Source organism: Colias eurytheme, chromosome 14 (genome assembly GCF_061535395.1).
Source record: "Colias eurytheme isolate Ceu_HAF_F1 chromosome 14, ilColEury1 Martin Lab GWU primary, whole genome shotgun sequence".
Taxonomy (NCBI): Eukaryota; Metazoa; Arthropoda; class Insecta; order Lepidoptera; family Pieridae; genus Colias; species Colias eurytheme.
This window is the reverse complement of record NC_142993.1, coordinates 6,824,786-6,844,161: the sequence shown is the minus strand read 5'-3', so window position 1 is coordinate 6,844,161 and position 19,376 is coordinate 6,824,786. Positions and strand designations below refer to the sequence as shown.

Genomic DNA, 19,376 nt, shown 5'->3' with positions numbered 1-19,376 from the left:
CTAGTACTCAGCCTTTAAATAAAAAAAAAGTTTTTTTATATTAGTCTCCAACTGGTAAATAGAATTACCGGTTTAATTTAATTTATCAGTTCTGTCTGAATATGTGATAGAAATACATACATAATACATTTTGATTGGTATTGGTATTGGTTAAAAAAATGCGCATAGATACAGTAAATAATTAATAATGTATGTTAATTAATTCGTGTTCAGAAATTCCGCACAATACGAATATTAAATTAAGTATAGATTATAAAAATAGACGATTAAGAAATTAAAATAAAACATGTCAATAGCTACAAATAGTCTGAGAAATTATATAAAATCGTGGGATTTTCAAAACTATACGAATTATTTCCGCTGATAGCTAAATTTTCTCGAGCAAACCTGATATTTACGTATTATGTAGTTGTAATTTTGACTAATTAATATTCCTATACATGCCTGTTTAATTATGTCAATTTGTAAACCTATCGTTGTAAAATTGTTTGTTCATTACTCAATAAAAACTACTGAACTGAAATAAATAATTAAACATAGACAGACTACTAGGCTTGGTAGTTTCAATAAGCTGTTATATATACAACTACTTACTGTGTTACAATTGCAAGCTCCACATCATACTACCAATAATTTTCCTAGTTACCATAGCAACATAATGGCGGCTTGAAACTTATTTTTTATTTTATTACACTTTATTGTACATACCCTATACAAGAAAAGTAACACTAAGCAGTGATCTGTGCTAGGCTAGGCTAGGAGAAGTTAAAAAAAGCGAAATATGTATTATGAAAACTGAAATTTTCTTGTTATTGTTCCCAGGTGGTGATCTGCGGTGCGGTGCCATCGATGGTCCGGTCGGTTCGTCTCTACAGCAAGTGTTCACACATGTATGTCAACGTGTTCCCAAACGGCACTGTCATGGCCCGCTCCGATGGAAACGACCAGCGTAAGTATTTTATTATTTTTCTACTAAAAAAATTGCCTATGTTACTTAATAAAGATGTGTCATATTTTCTTTTAAAATCGATAGAGTTGTTTTCAAGTTTATTTATAACATACTAGATTTCCGCATGCGGCTTCGCCCGCGTTTTCAAAGGAAAACCCGCATAGTTCCCATTTCCGTGGGATTTCCGGGATAAAACCTATCCTATGTGTTAATCCAGTTACCCTCTATATGTGTGCTAAATTTCATTGTAATCGCTTCAGTAGTTTATGCGTGAAAACCATACATACATACATACATAATTATACAAACCTTTCCTCTTTATAATATTAGTATAGATAGAATATACCTAGATCTTTCTGTTATGAATTTAATATGAAAATCGCGACTTTCTCTGATTTGGACTACAATGATATCAAGAAAATTATACCTAAATGACTCAACAACAATACGAAATCATTGGAAAATCGCGAGATGAATATGAAACAATCCTGAAAAGTTCATAATTTTACCCTACTGACTTCACTTATATCAAATATAATATCGTATCGAAAATCAAAAGAATAACAAATTCAAATGTAGTGTGATAATAATCCTTGGCCTCAAAAGACTAAAACATTATCTAGAAAGTAAAAAATATTATCTATTGATTTCTGATAAATTGCTATCTCTATTCATAATACTTGGTATTTTAATTGAAATGTACTAAAAAACAAAACCCTAATGAAACAACACGTGATTAAGAATATTTTATTTTACTTCCTTCCTTTTAATGTTGCATTTTTCAAATCCGTGAAAACCTATTTCAACATAATTCAAATCTGTGATGCTATCTATTACTTATTGTTATCCGTTTAGACCACATTTGCTAATCGGAAACAACCGCAATATGACTTTGTGTATGACTTAGTTTTTAGACATTTAAAGAAGTAGGTATTTGCTATAATCCAGCGTTAACATGTTTTAAAACGTTATGATAAAACTTATTATCGTTCTGTAAGTTTTCGGCTTAGTAGTATAAGGGGAATAGGTATTTAGAGTTAATTTAAAGCTAGAGTTAAAAATTGTATTTTTTACTCACGACTCTATCAAATTTGATGATCAATACAATCCGATATTATTATAAAATCTTAAGGATTTAAACCGCATTTTTCCTACAACATAGCACATCGTACTTCAAAGTATCATCTCTCTTATAACATCAATTCGTAAATTCATTAAAATAAGTAAGCAAATGCATTTTATCTATGTAAAACCCTCAAAACCAATCTAAGGTATGCGAAAAATCCATTAGAAACACCTGTAGGCTTTAGTTTAAAAACCAGCTACCGAGTCGATTTGAGCGCTGCAGGCTTGCCATAATCATGTTTGCGGGTTCTAGACGTGAGAAACTATAGGAATATGTCAATACTTGAAGGGTCAACGGCCATGCAACAAGTACTTTGCTATATGCTAACGGCATGGGCATGGTCACCGTGCGATATGTATTGTGCGACTTGATTTCTCAAGGTCTAAGGGAGCTTGCTTGTTGTTAGATGCCTTCTGTTGAATTGTATTGGCAAAACTGTATTAGCATGGCTTCTTCAGGGGTTTATTGTACCTACAAATGTAAGTTTATATGAATGTGTAGACGGGGTACTGTTTTAGGTAGTCATGTTTGACATTTAATTACTGTGTTGTTGGGTACCTATCATAATAAATTATTATGATCAAATGTGATGTCAAAACATAATTGCAAAGTGTTCAAAAACTAGGCAAATATCCGAGTGCTTATTTCAGTCATGTGATGTTTTTTATTTATTTGTAGCTCGTAAATCTCGTTATCAGTAATATTACAGTTGCTTAATAATATTTGTAGTGGATTTAAATGAAAATTTTATGAATATCATCAATTTGCAAGCACGTACAATTAAAGATTATTACTTACATTTAAACAGATGTACGTATAAAAGAACATTAAATTTTTTGTCAATCTGGGCAGTGAATTGTCAAATGTTTAAATGCGTTAAGAAAACTTGTTCAAATGAAAGTTAATATTTAAAATACAAAAGAGCTGTAAATAACGAATTTCTAATAGCCGGATATATTTTACTTCATCACGTTTGATTAGCACATCTAATGCGTCTGATCAACACCTCGACGTAGAAAAAATCACGGCTTCGTCTAGACTAGACGATGTCCATAATATTACTTAATGTTTGTTAAACGTATTTTAACAAAGTCACCTGTTCAAATAAAAAGTACTTTCACCAACATTTCACAGCGATTTGCGGTTTGCTCAGGAATTATCGTAGGCTTTACATCACCTGCAAGGACTTAAATAAAGGAATTCTCTTATGTCGTATTCATTTTTGCTTCACAAGAATGTGGAGAGCGATTACAAGGGTCCTACAGTGTACTCCAATGGCATTTAAAAAGATTTCCCTCGGCTCTAAATGTTCGCTGGAATTGTGTACTACGTCACAGCTACATTAATGCCTGACCCAATATATTATGACACATTCCATTAGCAATTAGAAACGTAATCAATAATTTGTAATATGATTTATTTGTTTGTAATGTTACATCAAGTACTTGAATCGAAGACGCAACAATCCACTTGTATGACATAATTATTATTTATTTCATCATCGATTTTTGTGTATGTGCTTGTAATAATCGTAAAAAATTAAAAATTAATGTAGTATTTTTAAAGGTTTTACTACTGCACGTTCATTCATAAGAGTCCATTTTAATGTTCAATTGTAATTTATGTATAGCTGTTTAATGAATTTTTCGAGTTATGATTGCATTGAACTTAGTTCTATTATTAAAAGTGTGAAAGATAATCAAGTGTGAAGCAAAACCTTACATTGTATGGTTATTATAATATGTGTTATTTAATCACGAGGAAATAAACTACGGGCTATATTAGATTTAACGAATTAATATCACATAGCCAATATAAGCTGACCTGTGCTCGTTGTTTTTTATCTTAAATGTAAAGTAATATCGTAGGTCAAGCTATTTTTGTCGGTTCACGCCGAGGCGACCACCTTGCACCGCCTACCGCCGAATATCCGCATAAAATATGTGACGCTTTTTAATTAAAATTTGATGTAAATGTACTGATAAGAGAAAATAATTCATTGAGAGTTAGAAGGAATGCTCAATACGAAGCCATAAAAATTCCTGATGCCTCCAGTTAAATAGAAAAAGTAATATTAATCAATGATTTGAAGTACAGACAGAACTTTCTTTTTAAACCAATTGAATTGAAGAAGAATATATTAATTGTTTTCGACAAGAGAATAATTAGATTGGAATATCTTCTAATATTTTCCATTTAAGGTTCAAATATTATATTAAATATATAGGATAGAGAATGTGCCAAGTATTTAATATAAGCATCAACCTTTTACAACTCGTAAGCTTCTTCAAGGTGTTTTTTGTGTGAATTCTTGGAAAGAAGATTGTCGGGTCGCAAATTATATGAAATCAATCGACGGAGGCGGTGCGGCGCCTTCCCAAATTAAGTTGTTATAGGTTAAAAACATTATAATGAAAGAGCCATAATGCCCTCCGTTTCGCAAAAAACATACCACACACGTATCCAATTATTTCCCTATAATCTAATAAGAAATAACGTAATTTGTGCGTTCGAAAATAAACTACCGAGAAATCATTTTGAGTCTTTTAAGTGGTTTACAAAACTAGAGTCGAGAGATTTTGATGGGTTAATTTCGTCGGTTGTCTTAGTAAATATACAATTTGTTACGTGTCTTCTATTTATTTAACGTTGTGAATGACTATGCGGTTATCGAGTGGATATTTTTTAGCCATTTTCTTTGTGTGAAAGTGAAGATCGGTTTGAGTGTTTTTATTTGAGGTACAAAAATAATGCGAACTTGTATCGTACAATGTTTTGATTAGGTAAGGTACGGCTACTTACTGTAATGGAAATCGTGTTGATTACGTGACTATTTCAAATGATTTATGCTTTTCAGTGTAACTAAATTTGCGTTGTATTATTTGCTATTGTGTAGACAATTTTCTATGCAGTTGAAAATATTTTTCTTAGAATTATGGGATATTAATAGAAATTTAACTTCGAGATATTGTTAAAAATGTGTTAAGGACTCTACGTAATAATTAAAAAGAAGAGTTGCGATATTTAAATAGGAGGGTGGTGCTGAAGCCATATGACTGATTTCTACTTTTAAACCGAAGAGCAAGCCTAACAAAAAACTTGTACAACTCATCGTTATTATAAAATCAAACCACATAATCTCAGTACACGAAATATATCAATAAAATAGTGTTGATTCCACGCGATATCTATCGTAGGAAATAGGAATAAAACTATAATTTATAATTTATACGTTTTAAAACAGACCGCTTATCAACAATATTGCTTTTCGTAACATCTGTTTGTTACAATTACTTGGGTGGTCCTGGCCTTTGTCGCGAATAAAAAATAACATTAAATGTTTAGCAAACATTCAACTTTGTATGCAATGGAATCGGGTTGAGGTATGCAAGTTTATTGTTTTAAAATTCTTTATTTTTTTTAATTTGTTATTTAACGCTGCGTGCTTTTATTGTTAATCAAGTACCACATTAAGGGCAAAATACTAATCTTATTCACGAATTTCCTTAGTAAAATATGATAGGCATCGTTGTGAAACATTGATAATACAATGATGTGTATTCTCGGTATTTTTCCTTTTTAGTTAATAACATTAGTAAAATTCAAATATTAAGTACCTAGTAGGTTCAAGTGATATTTAGTTAAATATATTCTTACCTTATTTTTCAGAACATATAAATTTCAGAACAGGTGGTCAAATATATTTGTTCGAAGTGCGAAGCACTCAACAATAATCTTAACTTATCTTTGTGAAGTCTGCGCTTACTTATCAAAATATGAATGACCCGATTTCGATCGCCGTGACAATTCCTTACTCAATCGTATCATTCGATAACATGAATCACACAAATGTCACCTTACTATCAATGGATATAAAGTTCATATTGCTATTACGAATTTTACGCATTGTTTGTGAAAATATTGACCCAGTTTTGTTGTGACATATGATTTTCACCTACTCTCTTTATGTCTAGATTCACTCGGTTTCAGATAGGAATAATTTTAGGTGATAGGGTTAAATAATAATTCAGATTATTGGCTGATTTATTAGTTAATGATAAAAGTTAGGAAATTATATAGGTATTCGTTGTTTAGTCCATCTAAACTGTTTTATGTCTAATCGAGAACTAACTTGCTTATAATTGTTGCAAATATCGTTAAGGTTAATTGTATCATTTTGTAGTCTACACATTTTAAAAGATTCTGGGAATTCATCTTCATGGATACCATTCATATGTTCTTAACTTGTTTTCATTTTATTTAGAAAGATTGACAGAGAGCCTACCTTTTTTTCCTTTAAAATTATAGTTGATAATTCACTAGGAAAAAGAAATACAGATGACAAAATGACGCATTATATTTAATAAAGGTTAAAGCAAATTGCAACATCTTAAGCAATGCATAGGAAATTCCCAATCTTCCCTGCAATTATTACACTAACGTTAATATTATGCTCACCGCAAAATGAAGACAGTCCTATATTAACTGCTTAATACGTCGACATACAACATTCCATGAATTCATTAAAGATAATCATTTCAGAGATTCGAAGTGACCTTTATTTATTTTCCTATTATAATTTGCATAGCGTATTAAATTCAGATGCTAGTATTAGTGTCATTGTCGTGATGCGGTCTAGACTAAACGTGTTCTAGTGTTTGTGGATGTTTACGAATAACATCGTATTTGTCGAGAATTTGTAGATTTTTATTTGTTTTCTATACTGAATGGTAACTTTACTATGGTAATTTTTATAAAAGTAACGAATTTGTAGATTTTTACTCGCTCTTTTCCATGGTTACTTTTTATGTACATAACAGAAGCGAGAGCTTAAAATTAATACAACTTAACTACAGCAAAAGTTCATAAAAATGAAATAGATGCATTGTACAGAGACATTATTATCAATTACTATTACTTACCTATAAAATATAATTAACTACCTTACGGGCTTAATTGTATAAACTTACTACTTTACAAGCTTGTAAACAATTAAACTTCGTTTTCCTCGATATCATTGCGATGTTAATTGCATGTAATTTCAAATTTATGGTTTAGAAATATACATACATTTCTGGAAAATAAACCTAAGAATGTAATGCACACCTAGTAACTTTTTCGATGAAATAACAAGTTTGGCATACAGAAAATGTTAACGGAGTAGGTAGCAGCTAACATTATACTAAAAAAAGGGGAAAACACAAGTTCTAGGAAAAAAATGTAATCGAGTCGCATTCCATCTTAATAACCTCCCTGACAAGAAAGTCTTCAACTATTCATATAATATTATTGACACTGTGCAGTAAACTTCGACGATCATTTTTATTTATTTTATTGATCAACTTCGCCAGCCGATAATTACAGTTTGGCCGTTGACACCCGCGACAAAAATAAATAAATACATTATTATCACATTTTCTTGGCAACTTTATATAAAAGGATCTTTAGTATGGAGATATTGTTTGAACGTCCTTGTTGGTGATAGGTAGATCGCTTGCTGAATATTTATAACTACACAATAACAAGTAATAGTATAAGATCCCACCGCAGGATTAGTGCATTCATAGTTTTTTTGCTAAAACCAAAATTTTATGTATATTTATAATTATATAATTATATCGACTGGGTTACCAGTCAAAAAACTGTGAACGCACTAATCCTGCGGTGGGATCTTAGACTATAAATCAAGTGTTAAAACCTTATTTTCATAAGCCCGGAATTCGCAAAATCGAATTTTAATATTAAATCTAACTTAATTTATCAGAGTTTGTTTTGGATTTCTTAAAGCGTCTCGAAGCTTTTGGTTATTTAAGCGGTATTCAAAGACAGATGTAGCCTGCGCTCGGGTTGACCTCACTCTGGGCATTTGTCCAGATGACTGAATGAAAGCCTCCTATATGGGTCAGAAATACACTGACTTTGTATAGAATACGTTTTGAAATATTTTAAATATAAAATATTGCAGCTTTATAATAATGTACTGCTGCTATATTACAGATCATACATATTTCTAATAGAGGTCTAAATAAAAGCAAAGCTAAGCATTCAATGACTGCTGGTAAGGATATTATCCCTAATATTTAAACTTTGTTGAATTTAACATTAAGTTTGTAAATCATCAAAATTCGATCAGCAACACGTAAAACCCACATGAAATGTGAACAAACCCAAACTCAAATTATATGATTTCTTATTTGATTTTATATTACCCCTAAATATATTTTAGAATATCAGACATAATGATAATTTAGTATTTTTGTAACAGATTGATCAATATCAAATATTTAGATTTAATCAAAGATTATCCAAAAATCAGTATGATAATATTGGACAACTATTGTGGTTTTCACAAACACCATTATCTTTAAATGATATTTTATTATTTATTAATATCTTCAATGTCTTAGATATAATCTGAACGTAAATAGTTTTATAAAGCGGAAAATAACAAAAAAATTATGTGAGTCTGATTAATTACGATATTAAACTTCACTTCAATTTCGATAGATAAAATTAATTTTCATCATCAGCCCACAATTGTTCCCACTGCTGGGAAACGGGCCTCCATTGCCATTTAGGGATCAGGTCGTAATTCATCACGCTGGCCAAGTGCGGGTTGGCGGATGTCACATGTCGTCGAACTTTTGATTCTTCGACATGCCGGTTTCATTACAATGTTTTCCTTCACCGTTCGAGCAGTGGTAATGTTATCAACATTCGCAGATAATTTGAAAAAATCTATTTATTTCCTGCACGCTAGTCCATATAAAAAGAGTTTGTAGTATCGGAATGCACGATCCAATCATCATATCAAAATTTCAGTGACATGTAAAAATATACTTACTTTAATAACAAAAACATATGTATACGTTATCAACGACAAAACTTCCGAGTGAACCCTGTATTTGTTTAACAAGTGCGTTTAATTGCGCAGATAAACCCGTAAGATAAAGCTCGGTTACTGTAAAGCCTTCAATAGTAATCCGTGTTTGCTGTGCCGCTATGCATCCTGTCGTCTTGGCGCTTCAATTTGTATGTTTCCATTGTGGTACGTCACGAGATTATACTATATATTGGTTATGACTGTTGTTACTGCGTGCTGAATACGACAACGATTTATATACCTCCAATAGGTGATAGTGACAAAAATTGTTATTTGCTGGTTCCTTCATTTAATTAAGCTATAATAAGCTTCCAGTTCTGGCTCTATTTTGTTATCTATACTCTGAAAACGAGGAAAGAGGAAATTTGGAAGGTTCTTTTTATATAGTTTAGATTTTTCGTTTGATTGTTAAGTTTTCTTTAATAAGTATTAAAATCAGTTAAGTTTAAAAAGTCACAGTAAATTCACAATGAATTCGCATACTTGTAATAAAAAAGTGCACTGAAACAATTCAAAAAGTATGCTGCATTATGCAACATCAAACTAACTAGTTATTGTTTTCCATTTACATAGCAATGAGAGAGAATATTTTTGCGTAAAATCTAATAACATATTTCAAAACAGCTGTATTACAATGGAAACGCGTTGGCTACCAAAGGAGCGCTCAGCAGATTCTCGACGAATACCTACCGCAGTTGTGGATTAGACGCCAGCATTTAATCCCTAGGTTTCTAGACTAAACGCGATTATGATGTTACCCGTGCTATAAATCTTACGGGTTATAGCGTAGTAATTGATACCGACATAAAGGGATCGCTCTTTATATTGAAAACTGAACGATGTTAGCAAGAAAACAGAAGTATATTTGTTTTAATATATTATGTATTGTATAATATTTTGTAATATTATGTTTACGAATAAGGTAGATTTGATAAACTTCTGTAATACGTAAATAAGAACGAATGTTAATTATTTAGTAAATAAAATTATTTGTAAAATTGAACATGAAAATTACAACATCCATCCATTTGTGTTAAATTTCTAAATTACAGTCATAACTAAGACGACTGTGTAATTAAATAACTTAGATAAACTTTACATTGGTAAGATTTAAGTCTAACTAAAAATAACACCCACAGTTTAAAAGAGTTAGTTTAAAATAAATAAAAGTCCTTTGTAGGTCCCCAGTGAAGAATACCGTTTTAGTTAGGATTAGGATTAAACTGCTTAAGAAAATAAAATTTTATCATAAGACAAGATAAAAATACATTTACACGAATGTCATAACGCTTCACGGCTTAAATGTTCTTCTGTTTATTTTTTGTACAAGTACAAGTAAGTTACCTCACTTTTGTATAAGGGAATTTTCAGAAAATGTATAAAAAATTATTTATAATTTACGATTTTCAATGATATTGTGCTTCAAAAACGATTCTCCATTATCTTAAAATAACATTTCATAAGAATTTCATCGAGCATCTTCATAGTTCTGTTCTTTTTCATAGACAACACGTAACAATAGTTAAAATTACTAGTTTTTTATATACATTATTCTATTCTCACACGAATTCTTAGCCAATATTACCTACAATTGATACAATTTAACCTTTTGGTATCAAATGTTATCGTAAACGACGATTATTACGTAAAATTATGTTATTTAAATGTTAGTAGATTGATTGGAGACAAGGCCTTAGATAATATTTTACGAGCAAATAATCAAATTAATTATACGAAGTATTTTTATTAAATTAAATGGCTTTGTATTATAAACACGTGATAGCGCGAACACGCTTATAGCAAATGAAATATACTTATGTATTTACTTTGACTTATCAAAGTCTATTTACTTAAGAAAAACATTCAATTTCATGCTATAATTTTTATGTGTACAAACACATATACATTACATTGATTGTACGTCACAATTATAGATTTTAATTAATGTTAATTTTTTTCACATCGATTCTTTTATTGATCTCATTATGACAGTACTAGCGGTCCGACCTGGATTCGCTGGTGGCACAACCAGCCTATAGAACTCAGGAGCCAAGAACAACAGAGAACATACAACATAGAACTTTTGAAAGCGGTGCAGTAGTTTCGATTAGCACGTTCAAACAAACAAACTCTTCAGCTTTATATTATTACCTTTAGGCTATACATAATATTATATCGTTTTCTCTTCCAGTAACTAGGCGGAACATATGTGCGAGTTTTCATACCACATATTTTAATGAACATAAAACTTGTAATCTTCAAAAAGGAAATGCAGGTTCGATTAAGATAATGCGGTATACAATTATTATCAGTTATCAGTATCGATAGCCGGACGTTGACCATTCGAAGCTAATCATTAGGAAAACGGTATAGCGGAAATTTAAAGTATACCACGGATTACGAATAATCTTTTTATATGCACTATAAAAATTCGTGGTTTATAATTTTTGCTCTGTAATTTTATATTTTTGAATGTGAAGAATCATTCATTATTTCGCTTATTATTTCGCATTGCAAATTATGCTTACAATCTTCTCGTTTGTAACACACTTTTTATTTTACTTTTTGTTGGACCTAAAACTTGTTAGCTGTAAAACTTTACAGTAAGTTTTTATTCTATTTGGTGAGATATAATTTAGAATACATCCTTTTCCTAGTCAGTTTAAAAGAGCGTACAATATCATTGACTGCACTACGTAAATATTACTTAGAAATTGTGTCCAGTAATAGACTTTCTACTGTCCTCAAAGTAGGTAGTATATAAATTCGTGTATCGAATTCAGAACGCCCGCACTTAACCTTAATAATTAAATTATTATCTAACGTTATGTCTAAAAACAAACCTCTATGCCAAATAGTCCGGGATACATCGCCCATTTTTGCAAGTGATTACTATCAAGCTAATTTTTCGTGAGTAGCTTTATTTTGATGAGATGCCCAATAATTTCATGTACAAAACTCTCGATTGTGGTAGCTACCAGAGGAAACAAGGATAAAATATTTTGATTTGATGGTTCTCAAATATTAATTACTAACTGAATGTTTTTTTTTGTTCAATCTCAAGATAATTATCTAAATTATTCGAAAAAATATTTGTCCTACAAAATCTATGGTTTGATCAAAGAGTCCCCCTTTCCAATGTGTATCGATAACGAAGTCATCATAAATGATTACTAACCAGCAGATTTTTTTATTTTCACTTATTTAATACTTATGTAATTCAACAGACATATTGTCCTACAAATTGCGTAATAAATATTTGAAAACCGTCAAATCAAAATTTTTTATCCTTGTTACCTCTGTAAGCTACCACAATCGAGAGTTTCGTACATGAAATTATTGGGCATCTCATCAAAATAAAGCTACTCACGAAAAATTAGCTTGATAGTAATCACTTGCAAAAATGGGCGATGTATCCCGGACTAAAATATAATTTTATATATATTTTGAAATAAAGAGTTGTGAGCAAATATTTTTCTTTAGTAGCCTCGAATGTTTTCGTGAATTAGCAATATTTTTCGCATACAATATGTGTCAAATGACGCGAGGTCGGATGAATAAAGAAATTTCATTGAAAATCGATGAGTATCGAAAATATTTGTTATGAACGATAAATTGCCGTGTGATGCGAATTTAGACAAGTTTTTCTTGTTTTTTTCACAATTTCTATACATAGATTACGTTCTTTTGTGATAAAATTCACGATTCTGTTCTTGAAATGTTCATTGTTTATGATTGATATAATTTAATCTCTTTATTAGTATCAGTCTCAAACTTCTTATATGGTTATTTAGTATCTTTGAAGACTGGTTAAATTATCTGTATGCTAAAAAATATCCAAATATTATAATTATTCTATTTATATTGTCTATTACTAACCGACTTGAAATTCCTTCGTTAAAGTACTTAACGGTCTTTGACTGATAAACAGATAGACGGACTAACTGTTCAAAGGGCGTATCGAATCGAGAATGTAACAGTTTTCAAGTGAAAATTACTGTAGCTTCATGATAATTGTTCTTCTTGAAAGGATGCCTTAGTCTATGGCATTTACGAAATTTCCGTTGTATGGAGGGAAACTATTACCTTCGTAGGTACTTAGTACTTGTTACATACCAAGTAACTACCTACTTACATTTTTTGACTTTTAAACACAATAAGCCTTCATGATTGTATTATTTTTCTAGTAACATTTTTTAAAACACCCAGCTTTTGTCTCAAAACTTTTGACCCTACATTAAGAATTAATTCTTAGTAGAGTTTTCAGAGCATCAAAAAACTTAATAGCAAAAATAAAAAGCCTATATCCTTTGAAACCCTAAGATATAATGCCAGTTTGAACTTTCGCAATTTTACATTAACATGGAATCTAATAATGTTTATTTTGATTGAGTACTTGCGCCCTTAGCAAATATGCTCAAGAGAAAATTCATGCAGCGGCACGATCAAAGCGACTTGTTTACCATAAGTAGTTGAGATTACGTTGTCTTTTCAAAAATTAGCTTATGTCTATGAAGGAGGTTGTGCAATGTTTAAGTTTTTCTTGTTACGACAGAAATATGGCCCATTGCTGTAGTAAATGTTTGTACGCCGTTCAATAAGTGTTTGTTATGAATTCACCGTCCAGTTTTAGCGGGTAAATAGACGAAAACACGAATCTATTTTGGGATTGAAGATTACTTGATTTTTTGAGTGTGAGTCATGCTTTACATGTAAAATAAGTGCCTAAGAATGCGAGTAAAAAGTGTTGAAATCGTTTAATAGGGTTTAAATGTAGAGATTCTCCAAGACTCATAGATAGATGACTATGATTTGAAAACTATGCTTGAACTGCCTTCTTTTTAATACAATAAGTTCACTCAATTAGTAATTAGTAATTTTGATGCTTCTTATTTTCATCGTGTGTATTGAATGATTAACTCAAAATGAATGCAAGAAATTTATTGACGTTGGTTAAAATTCTCTCTCCAAGTAATGAACTCATACACAAACAGTAATAAAGTGGATTAAATAATAAGACAATATTATGCCGTGACTCGTTATCAATGTTAATAACTTTTTATATCAAAAAACAAACATTGTTTCACATGTGAGATACAGAGATATTTAAACATCGTTAAAATTTTTAACAAAAATTGCAGACAATGTGACGCGGTCACGTTCCTTGATACGTATGATATTTGTTTGATTTTATTTTATTTTATTTATTTATTGAAATTATTCTTACAAATTATTACAATAACTTAAGTCTAAGTCCCACAAAACTGCACATGCAGTTTGTCTGTGGGATCAAGCCTATAACTAAATATATTATATAAAATATCTATATATCTATCTATAACTAAATATATTATATCATATTATTATCTGTTATAAAATATAATATTAAGTGAATAGGTATATCTATTCATGAGCTTGTGTTTTAGCATTCTATTGACTGAAGAAGGTGTTTCCTTAATAATCTTTTAAATTTGTGAATGTTTGCTTCTGTTCGTATGTACTCTGGTAAGCTATTGAGAAAATATGGTAAACGTTTATCTAGAGTTCGATCTCCAAAATAATTGTTGACTCTAGGTACTTCATATTTTCCTGAGGTCACTGACCTCGTTGTATGATTGGTATTTAACAGATTAAGAGAAGGAATAGAGCTATGGTTGTTTACAGCAAGAAGATATTTGTGCTTAAGGCTGACTGGAAGAATATTACAAAATTTAAATAGCATTCTATAGTTATGTTTATATTTATGTTTTATTTTTTTACTCACCAAGAGTTTTAAGAATCTAATTTGCATATTTTCTAATTTGTTTAAGTTAGTTTTAGTAGTAAGTCCATAACAATCAAGAGAATAACTAAGTATTGAATCCACAAGGGCCATGTACAGACATTTTAAAGTCTTTATAGGAACTTTGTAACTTATATGATAGAATTTACCTAACAATACTTTTAATTTATCATATATATAGTCTATATGTGTAGTCCAAGAAAAATGTTCATCTACCCTCATGCCCAGATATGTGACAGTTTTCACGCGTTCAATCGGTTTACAAATACAATTTTTAAATTGATTATGGATGCATTCAAAAGTGTGGGTGAACATGGAATGTGTTTGACTGAGAGGTAGGTATGGTGAATGTACGATTAGAAGCTTAGTTTTATCAGTATTTAAGTTACTGTTTATGTCGTTTTGAGGTTACTTTTTTACATAAGAAAGAAAAAAGTATATAAGGAAATCATAGTCTTCTCTTATAGTTATATAACATGCAAGTTTGCTTAAATCCCGAAATATTTCAGTAACAGATCGATTAATTTACGCTATTTTATTCAATGGCGTAAATTTACGTAAATTTATTGGTGTTTTAGGATGTTTTTTGAAAAATATATAGAAAATAACGAATAACTTTATTTGTTATAAAAATACCTGCAACTCTACCTTTCCGACGTAATCCTCCCTATTGCATAACTTGCTTTTTCATAGCTTTGCTTAAACGCGTCAATTAAAATTGGCATAAACATATATTTTATACCATTCCATTACTTTTCCATCTTACAAGAACAAGATATCTGTGTTATCACTTTCACGTTACATCGAAATTATAACAAATTTATGTTCGTGGAGTCGCCCGGAGTATTTTTATTTCTTCTAATGGTAATTGAATTGACATGGCCGGTGTCGTAGCGGTACCTTTTTATACGTGTCCCATCGCGTTAGGTCGTTGCATTCTCGAACTTTCCTCTTTTATATGTTATCTAATCGATGAGTCGGCTGGGATTACATGATGCTGTTTGAAATCCTTTAATTAGGCTGACGAATGAGACTTATCTCCGCGATTAGCGAAATTCTTGTTGAATTCTTGACGTGTTTCGGATATGACGTGTTGTTTTTGAAATATTTTTTTGTTGGACTTTGTGTTATCATCATAACATAAATTTATGCTCGCAAGTGTTCTTTTTTTCCTAAATCTAATTTATAAGATGGTTATATTATAGCAAAATACTTCCAAAGATTAAAATAATTTAATAGTGATAATCGAAAATGAATTGGGTACACATAATACAATAACGACAGCCATGTAATCCCCGCTTAACTAATCATGTACTTGTCAAGTAATAGATTAATTTTTATTGACTTTTTATTTTTGTACTTTATAAGTATTCAAATATCATTAACGATTCGTCCATTGCATATGACTTTCATATAAGTTCATGCAGCTAATTGAATTTATTATGTGACCACTGGCGGTAACGTTGATAAAACTTATGACGCTTAGCGCCTGTGGTGTAGCAATTATGCTCTTAAATATCTTTATAATTGGATATTTTATATGAATGTTTATAGCATTTGAATCTAGGAAGAAGTCTTGTTGCGTCAAGTATTTATATTTTCTTAGAATTAGAATAAATAACAATAAAGTTCTCTTTTAACGAACGTGATATTTATTAAATTAATATGATATGTAAATTAAAGAGAAGTTTACATAAAATATTTTTAATGCATATTTGCAAAAAAAGGAAAACTTTAACACAATCGAGTATAAATAACAAAATGTTAAACTTTTATTTCTGTACTGTTTACAAGAGATTTATATGTAAATGCATGTTGTTTCAGCGAATCTCACGATCAGCACACGCGGCTTAAGCCTGGACCTGCTCATACACTCGCCGGTGCAAGACATGTACCTGTGCTTCAATCGGTCGCGACTGGTCGGCAGGAGGCTGGTAAGATACTCTTCATAATGTAGTAAAAAATTATAAAACCAAACAATGTTTTAATTGTTACATTATACAGGCTTAAAACTTATAAATAGTTAGGTATCGTGAATCATGTCTAAAATGTATTCCTTCTTGTCAACAGACGAGATTTCAAGCCGAGAGACAACCGAACTGCCTATTCAAAGAAGAGTTTGTGGACGGCTACAGCAGATACCATCTCGTGAAGAACGAAGACCGGTACATAGGATTCAACAGGCGAGGCGCGCAGATGCGGCGCGGCAAGCGGAACCTCCCCGAGGGCCAGCACAAGTGCTTCTCGCTGCTGAAGGAAGCGCACGACTTCGACATCAGCCGGCACAACACGGTGCTGGCCGGCTCGCTGCCCAAGTGGCGCCCGCAGCGTAGGCTCCGGCCGCCCGCGCAGAACTCCATCAAGCCGCCGTGCCACGTGCGCCACCACCACGGCCGGCCGCAGCGGCGACGGAACTGCGAGGGCACGTAGGCGGCTCTCGCTCGCGACTCATTTGCGCTTCAACGCTTCGCGCGTTTCGTTGCCAGCTGTCGATGGACATTGTGAGTGGACAGAGTATTAGTCAACTACCGCAGTATTATTACAGTGACGAGGACTGGATAGTGTTAGGTTAGCGCGGCCGCGGCGTCGCGAACGCCGCACGGATGGTAGCCGAACCGAGAGACAGAGCAAACATTGGACGGGGAGAAAAAAGCCGAGCCGGGCCCGCGTCTGGAGCTGTGAAATTCCTTAAGGTCGTGTAACATCGTGGCGTTTGCTCTTCTGCCTGCGCTCTTGCGCTCCGAGAGAAAAAAGGTTTTCTGTACGGAGAGCAAATAGTAGTCTCCCTAGTCACGAGTCTTCCGACAGACCACCGCTGAACTTGTAGCTTACACGCGAGGTATATCGGCCGCGTCGTCATTAGTACGTGTCAAAATGTAATTTTCCCTTTCATGCGCCGAACGGTTTGATAAGGCCGAGTTCTACGAACCTCGATCGCTCGGCTGGCTCGCCATAATGTACTTACAGCGCCTTTATGTCAATTCTCAGTGTATTATTATTTAAACGCTTTACTCTTTTAAGTATGAATCGTGTTATCCGCTTGTAAATATACTAATATGTTCACTTATTTATCGAAAACTTAAATGGAAACTTGTAACGTAGGTGTTAGATGTAAAATTGTTTTTAAATGTTTTGTATTTAATCCGATGGCTCTCTTGTGTATTGTCACAATCGAACTAAAATTCTTCTGTAACTACGAACATCTTCCTTTATGTTTTCAATTTAATTGTAATGTATGAAATGAATTATGTGTATGATTTTGAACGTTCTGTATATATTATTTTAAGTGTTTGTATGTGAGTGATAGGTTTTTGAATCTCTTTTGACACTTTCTGCAGAGGACTCTCGATAATTTGAAACATAAATAGTCTCTGCATTAATAGTTTCATTCAAATGCCTCAAAAAATCTCGTAGACCTACATTTTTATTGTTGCTATTTTGTAAAAAAATCACTAAATCAATCTATGCCAATCATGCATTCAAAATCGAAAGGGTAATTCATAAAAAAAACACCTTCATTCAAATTATCGAGGTTCAATGCTTTCATACGATGACTATTGTAATATTGTAAAAATATAATTTTACCATAAAAAATATTGGATAATAAAGTCATCCTAACAAATATCGAAGCGAAATTTTGTAATAGACATTGTAATTTTAATATTTTAAGATCTGTGCCATAGTGTGGTGGCAGTGCACGATTTGTGTTCTTATTTAGTGGGTTAAGTTTGTATGTAATTACGCGTAGATAAAGTATTTAACTTATAGGAAAAGATGATTTAAAACATTAGTGTAACGCCCAGTGTCTATTCAATTATTTATGAATGTATTTACTGAATATTAATGGTTGCTGTCACCATAATGTGTGGAATACAATCGATGTTAGACGTTCCGTAACTTATACAATATGTAACAGAAATTACATAACTATACGATGGTAAATTTAAGTAAATACAATAAAATGTTTTAACAGGATAAATCGTTGCATATTTTAGTATTGCATTATTCCCGTTATTGGTGGAAAGTGTGGATACAATATGAAACACACATAACAAAATTCTACGCACACAGTGATACGGTGTATGCGTAGCTTTACAATTTAGGGTGTCTGTAATTTACATCTTTTGGAAACTTTTTATTTAACAAGTTACACTCAGCGTATATAGTAAACTCTGTTACATGTTGTATATTATGTACTATTATTATGTATATTCATAGTCGACAATACATGTAAAAGACGTAGAAACATTCCAACTATTTAAATGTTAGTTTACGTGATGCGCTTATACACAAAGTTATATTACTGTTTAAAATGTATCGCCGTGTCTATATTTATAATTACTCAGATGCTGAAAACGAAATTACATAATTGCTAAGAAAATTACGAAATTAAATCATATTTAACTCGCATTTTTGGTTATTTATTTTATACCCTTGAACTGTAAATGTAGAGTGAATTAATTTCATTATTTCGGCGTACCTAAGACATGTTTTTCTGCTGATATTGTTTCAAACAGTTAGTTTTTAATGCACCAAACATATATCTTTCAAAAAAGTTCATTGTTCATACACCTAAATTTACTACAGTTATCCAAGCAAAGTACAATAATACAGTACTTACTAATTTTGCACGCAC

At 31.7% G+C, this 19,376-nt stretch overlaps 2 protein-coding genes across 4 annotated transcripts in view; one reads left to right on the top strand and one right to left on the bottom strand.

The window, feature by feature from the left end:
• The window catches only part of LOC149902963 (uncharacterized), a 79,283-nt gene extending 60,133 nt beyond the window's left edge, over positions 1-19,150 (top strand). For all 3 annotated transcript variants that reach the window (XM_090109533.1, XM_090109532.1, XM_090109534.1), the window contains 3 exons: positions 823-949; positions 16,565-16,674; positions 16,811-19,150. In XM_090109533.1, the coding sequence (XP_089965659.1) occupies positions 823-949; positions 16,565-16,674; positions 16,811-17,170 (597 nt within the window). In that variant the 3' untranslated portion in view covers positions 17,171-19,150. The remainder of the gene's footprint in view (positions 1-822; positions 950-16,564; positions 16,675-16,810) is intronic.
• Positions 14,163-15,501, bottom strand: LOC149902964 (uncharacterized). The gene is made up of 2 exons (XM_090109674.1): positions 15,494-15,501; positions 14,163-15,128 (listed from the first exon to the last, which is right to left on the bottom strand). The coding sequence occupies exons 1-2, from the start codon at positions 15,499-15,501 to the stop codon at positions 14,381-14,383; spliced, it is 756 nt and encodes a 251-aa protein (XP_089965800.1). The 3' UTR covers positions 14,163-14,380.
• Positions 19,151-19,376: the final 226 nt, after the last annotated feature.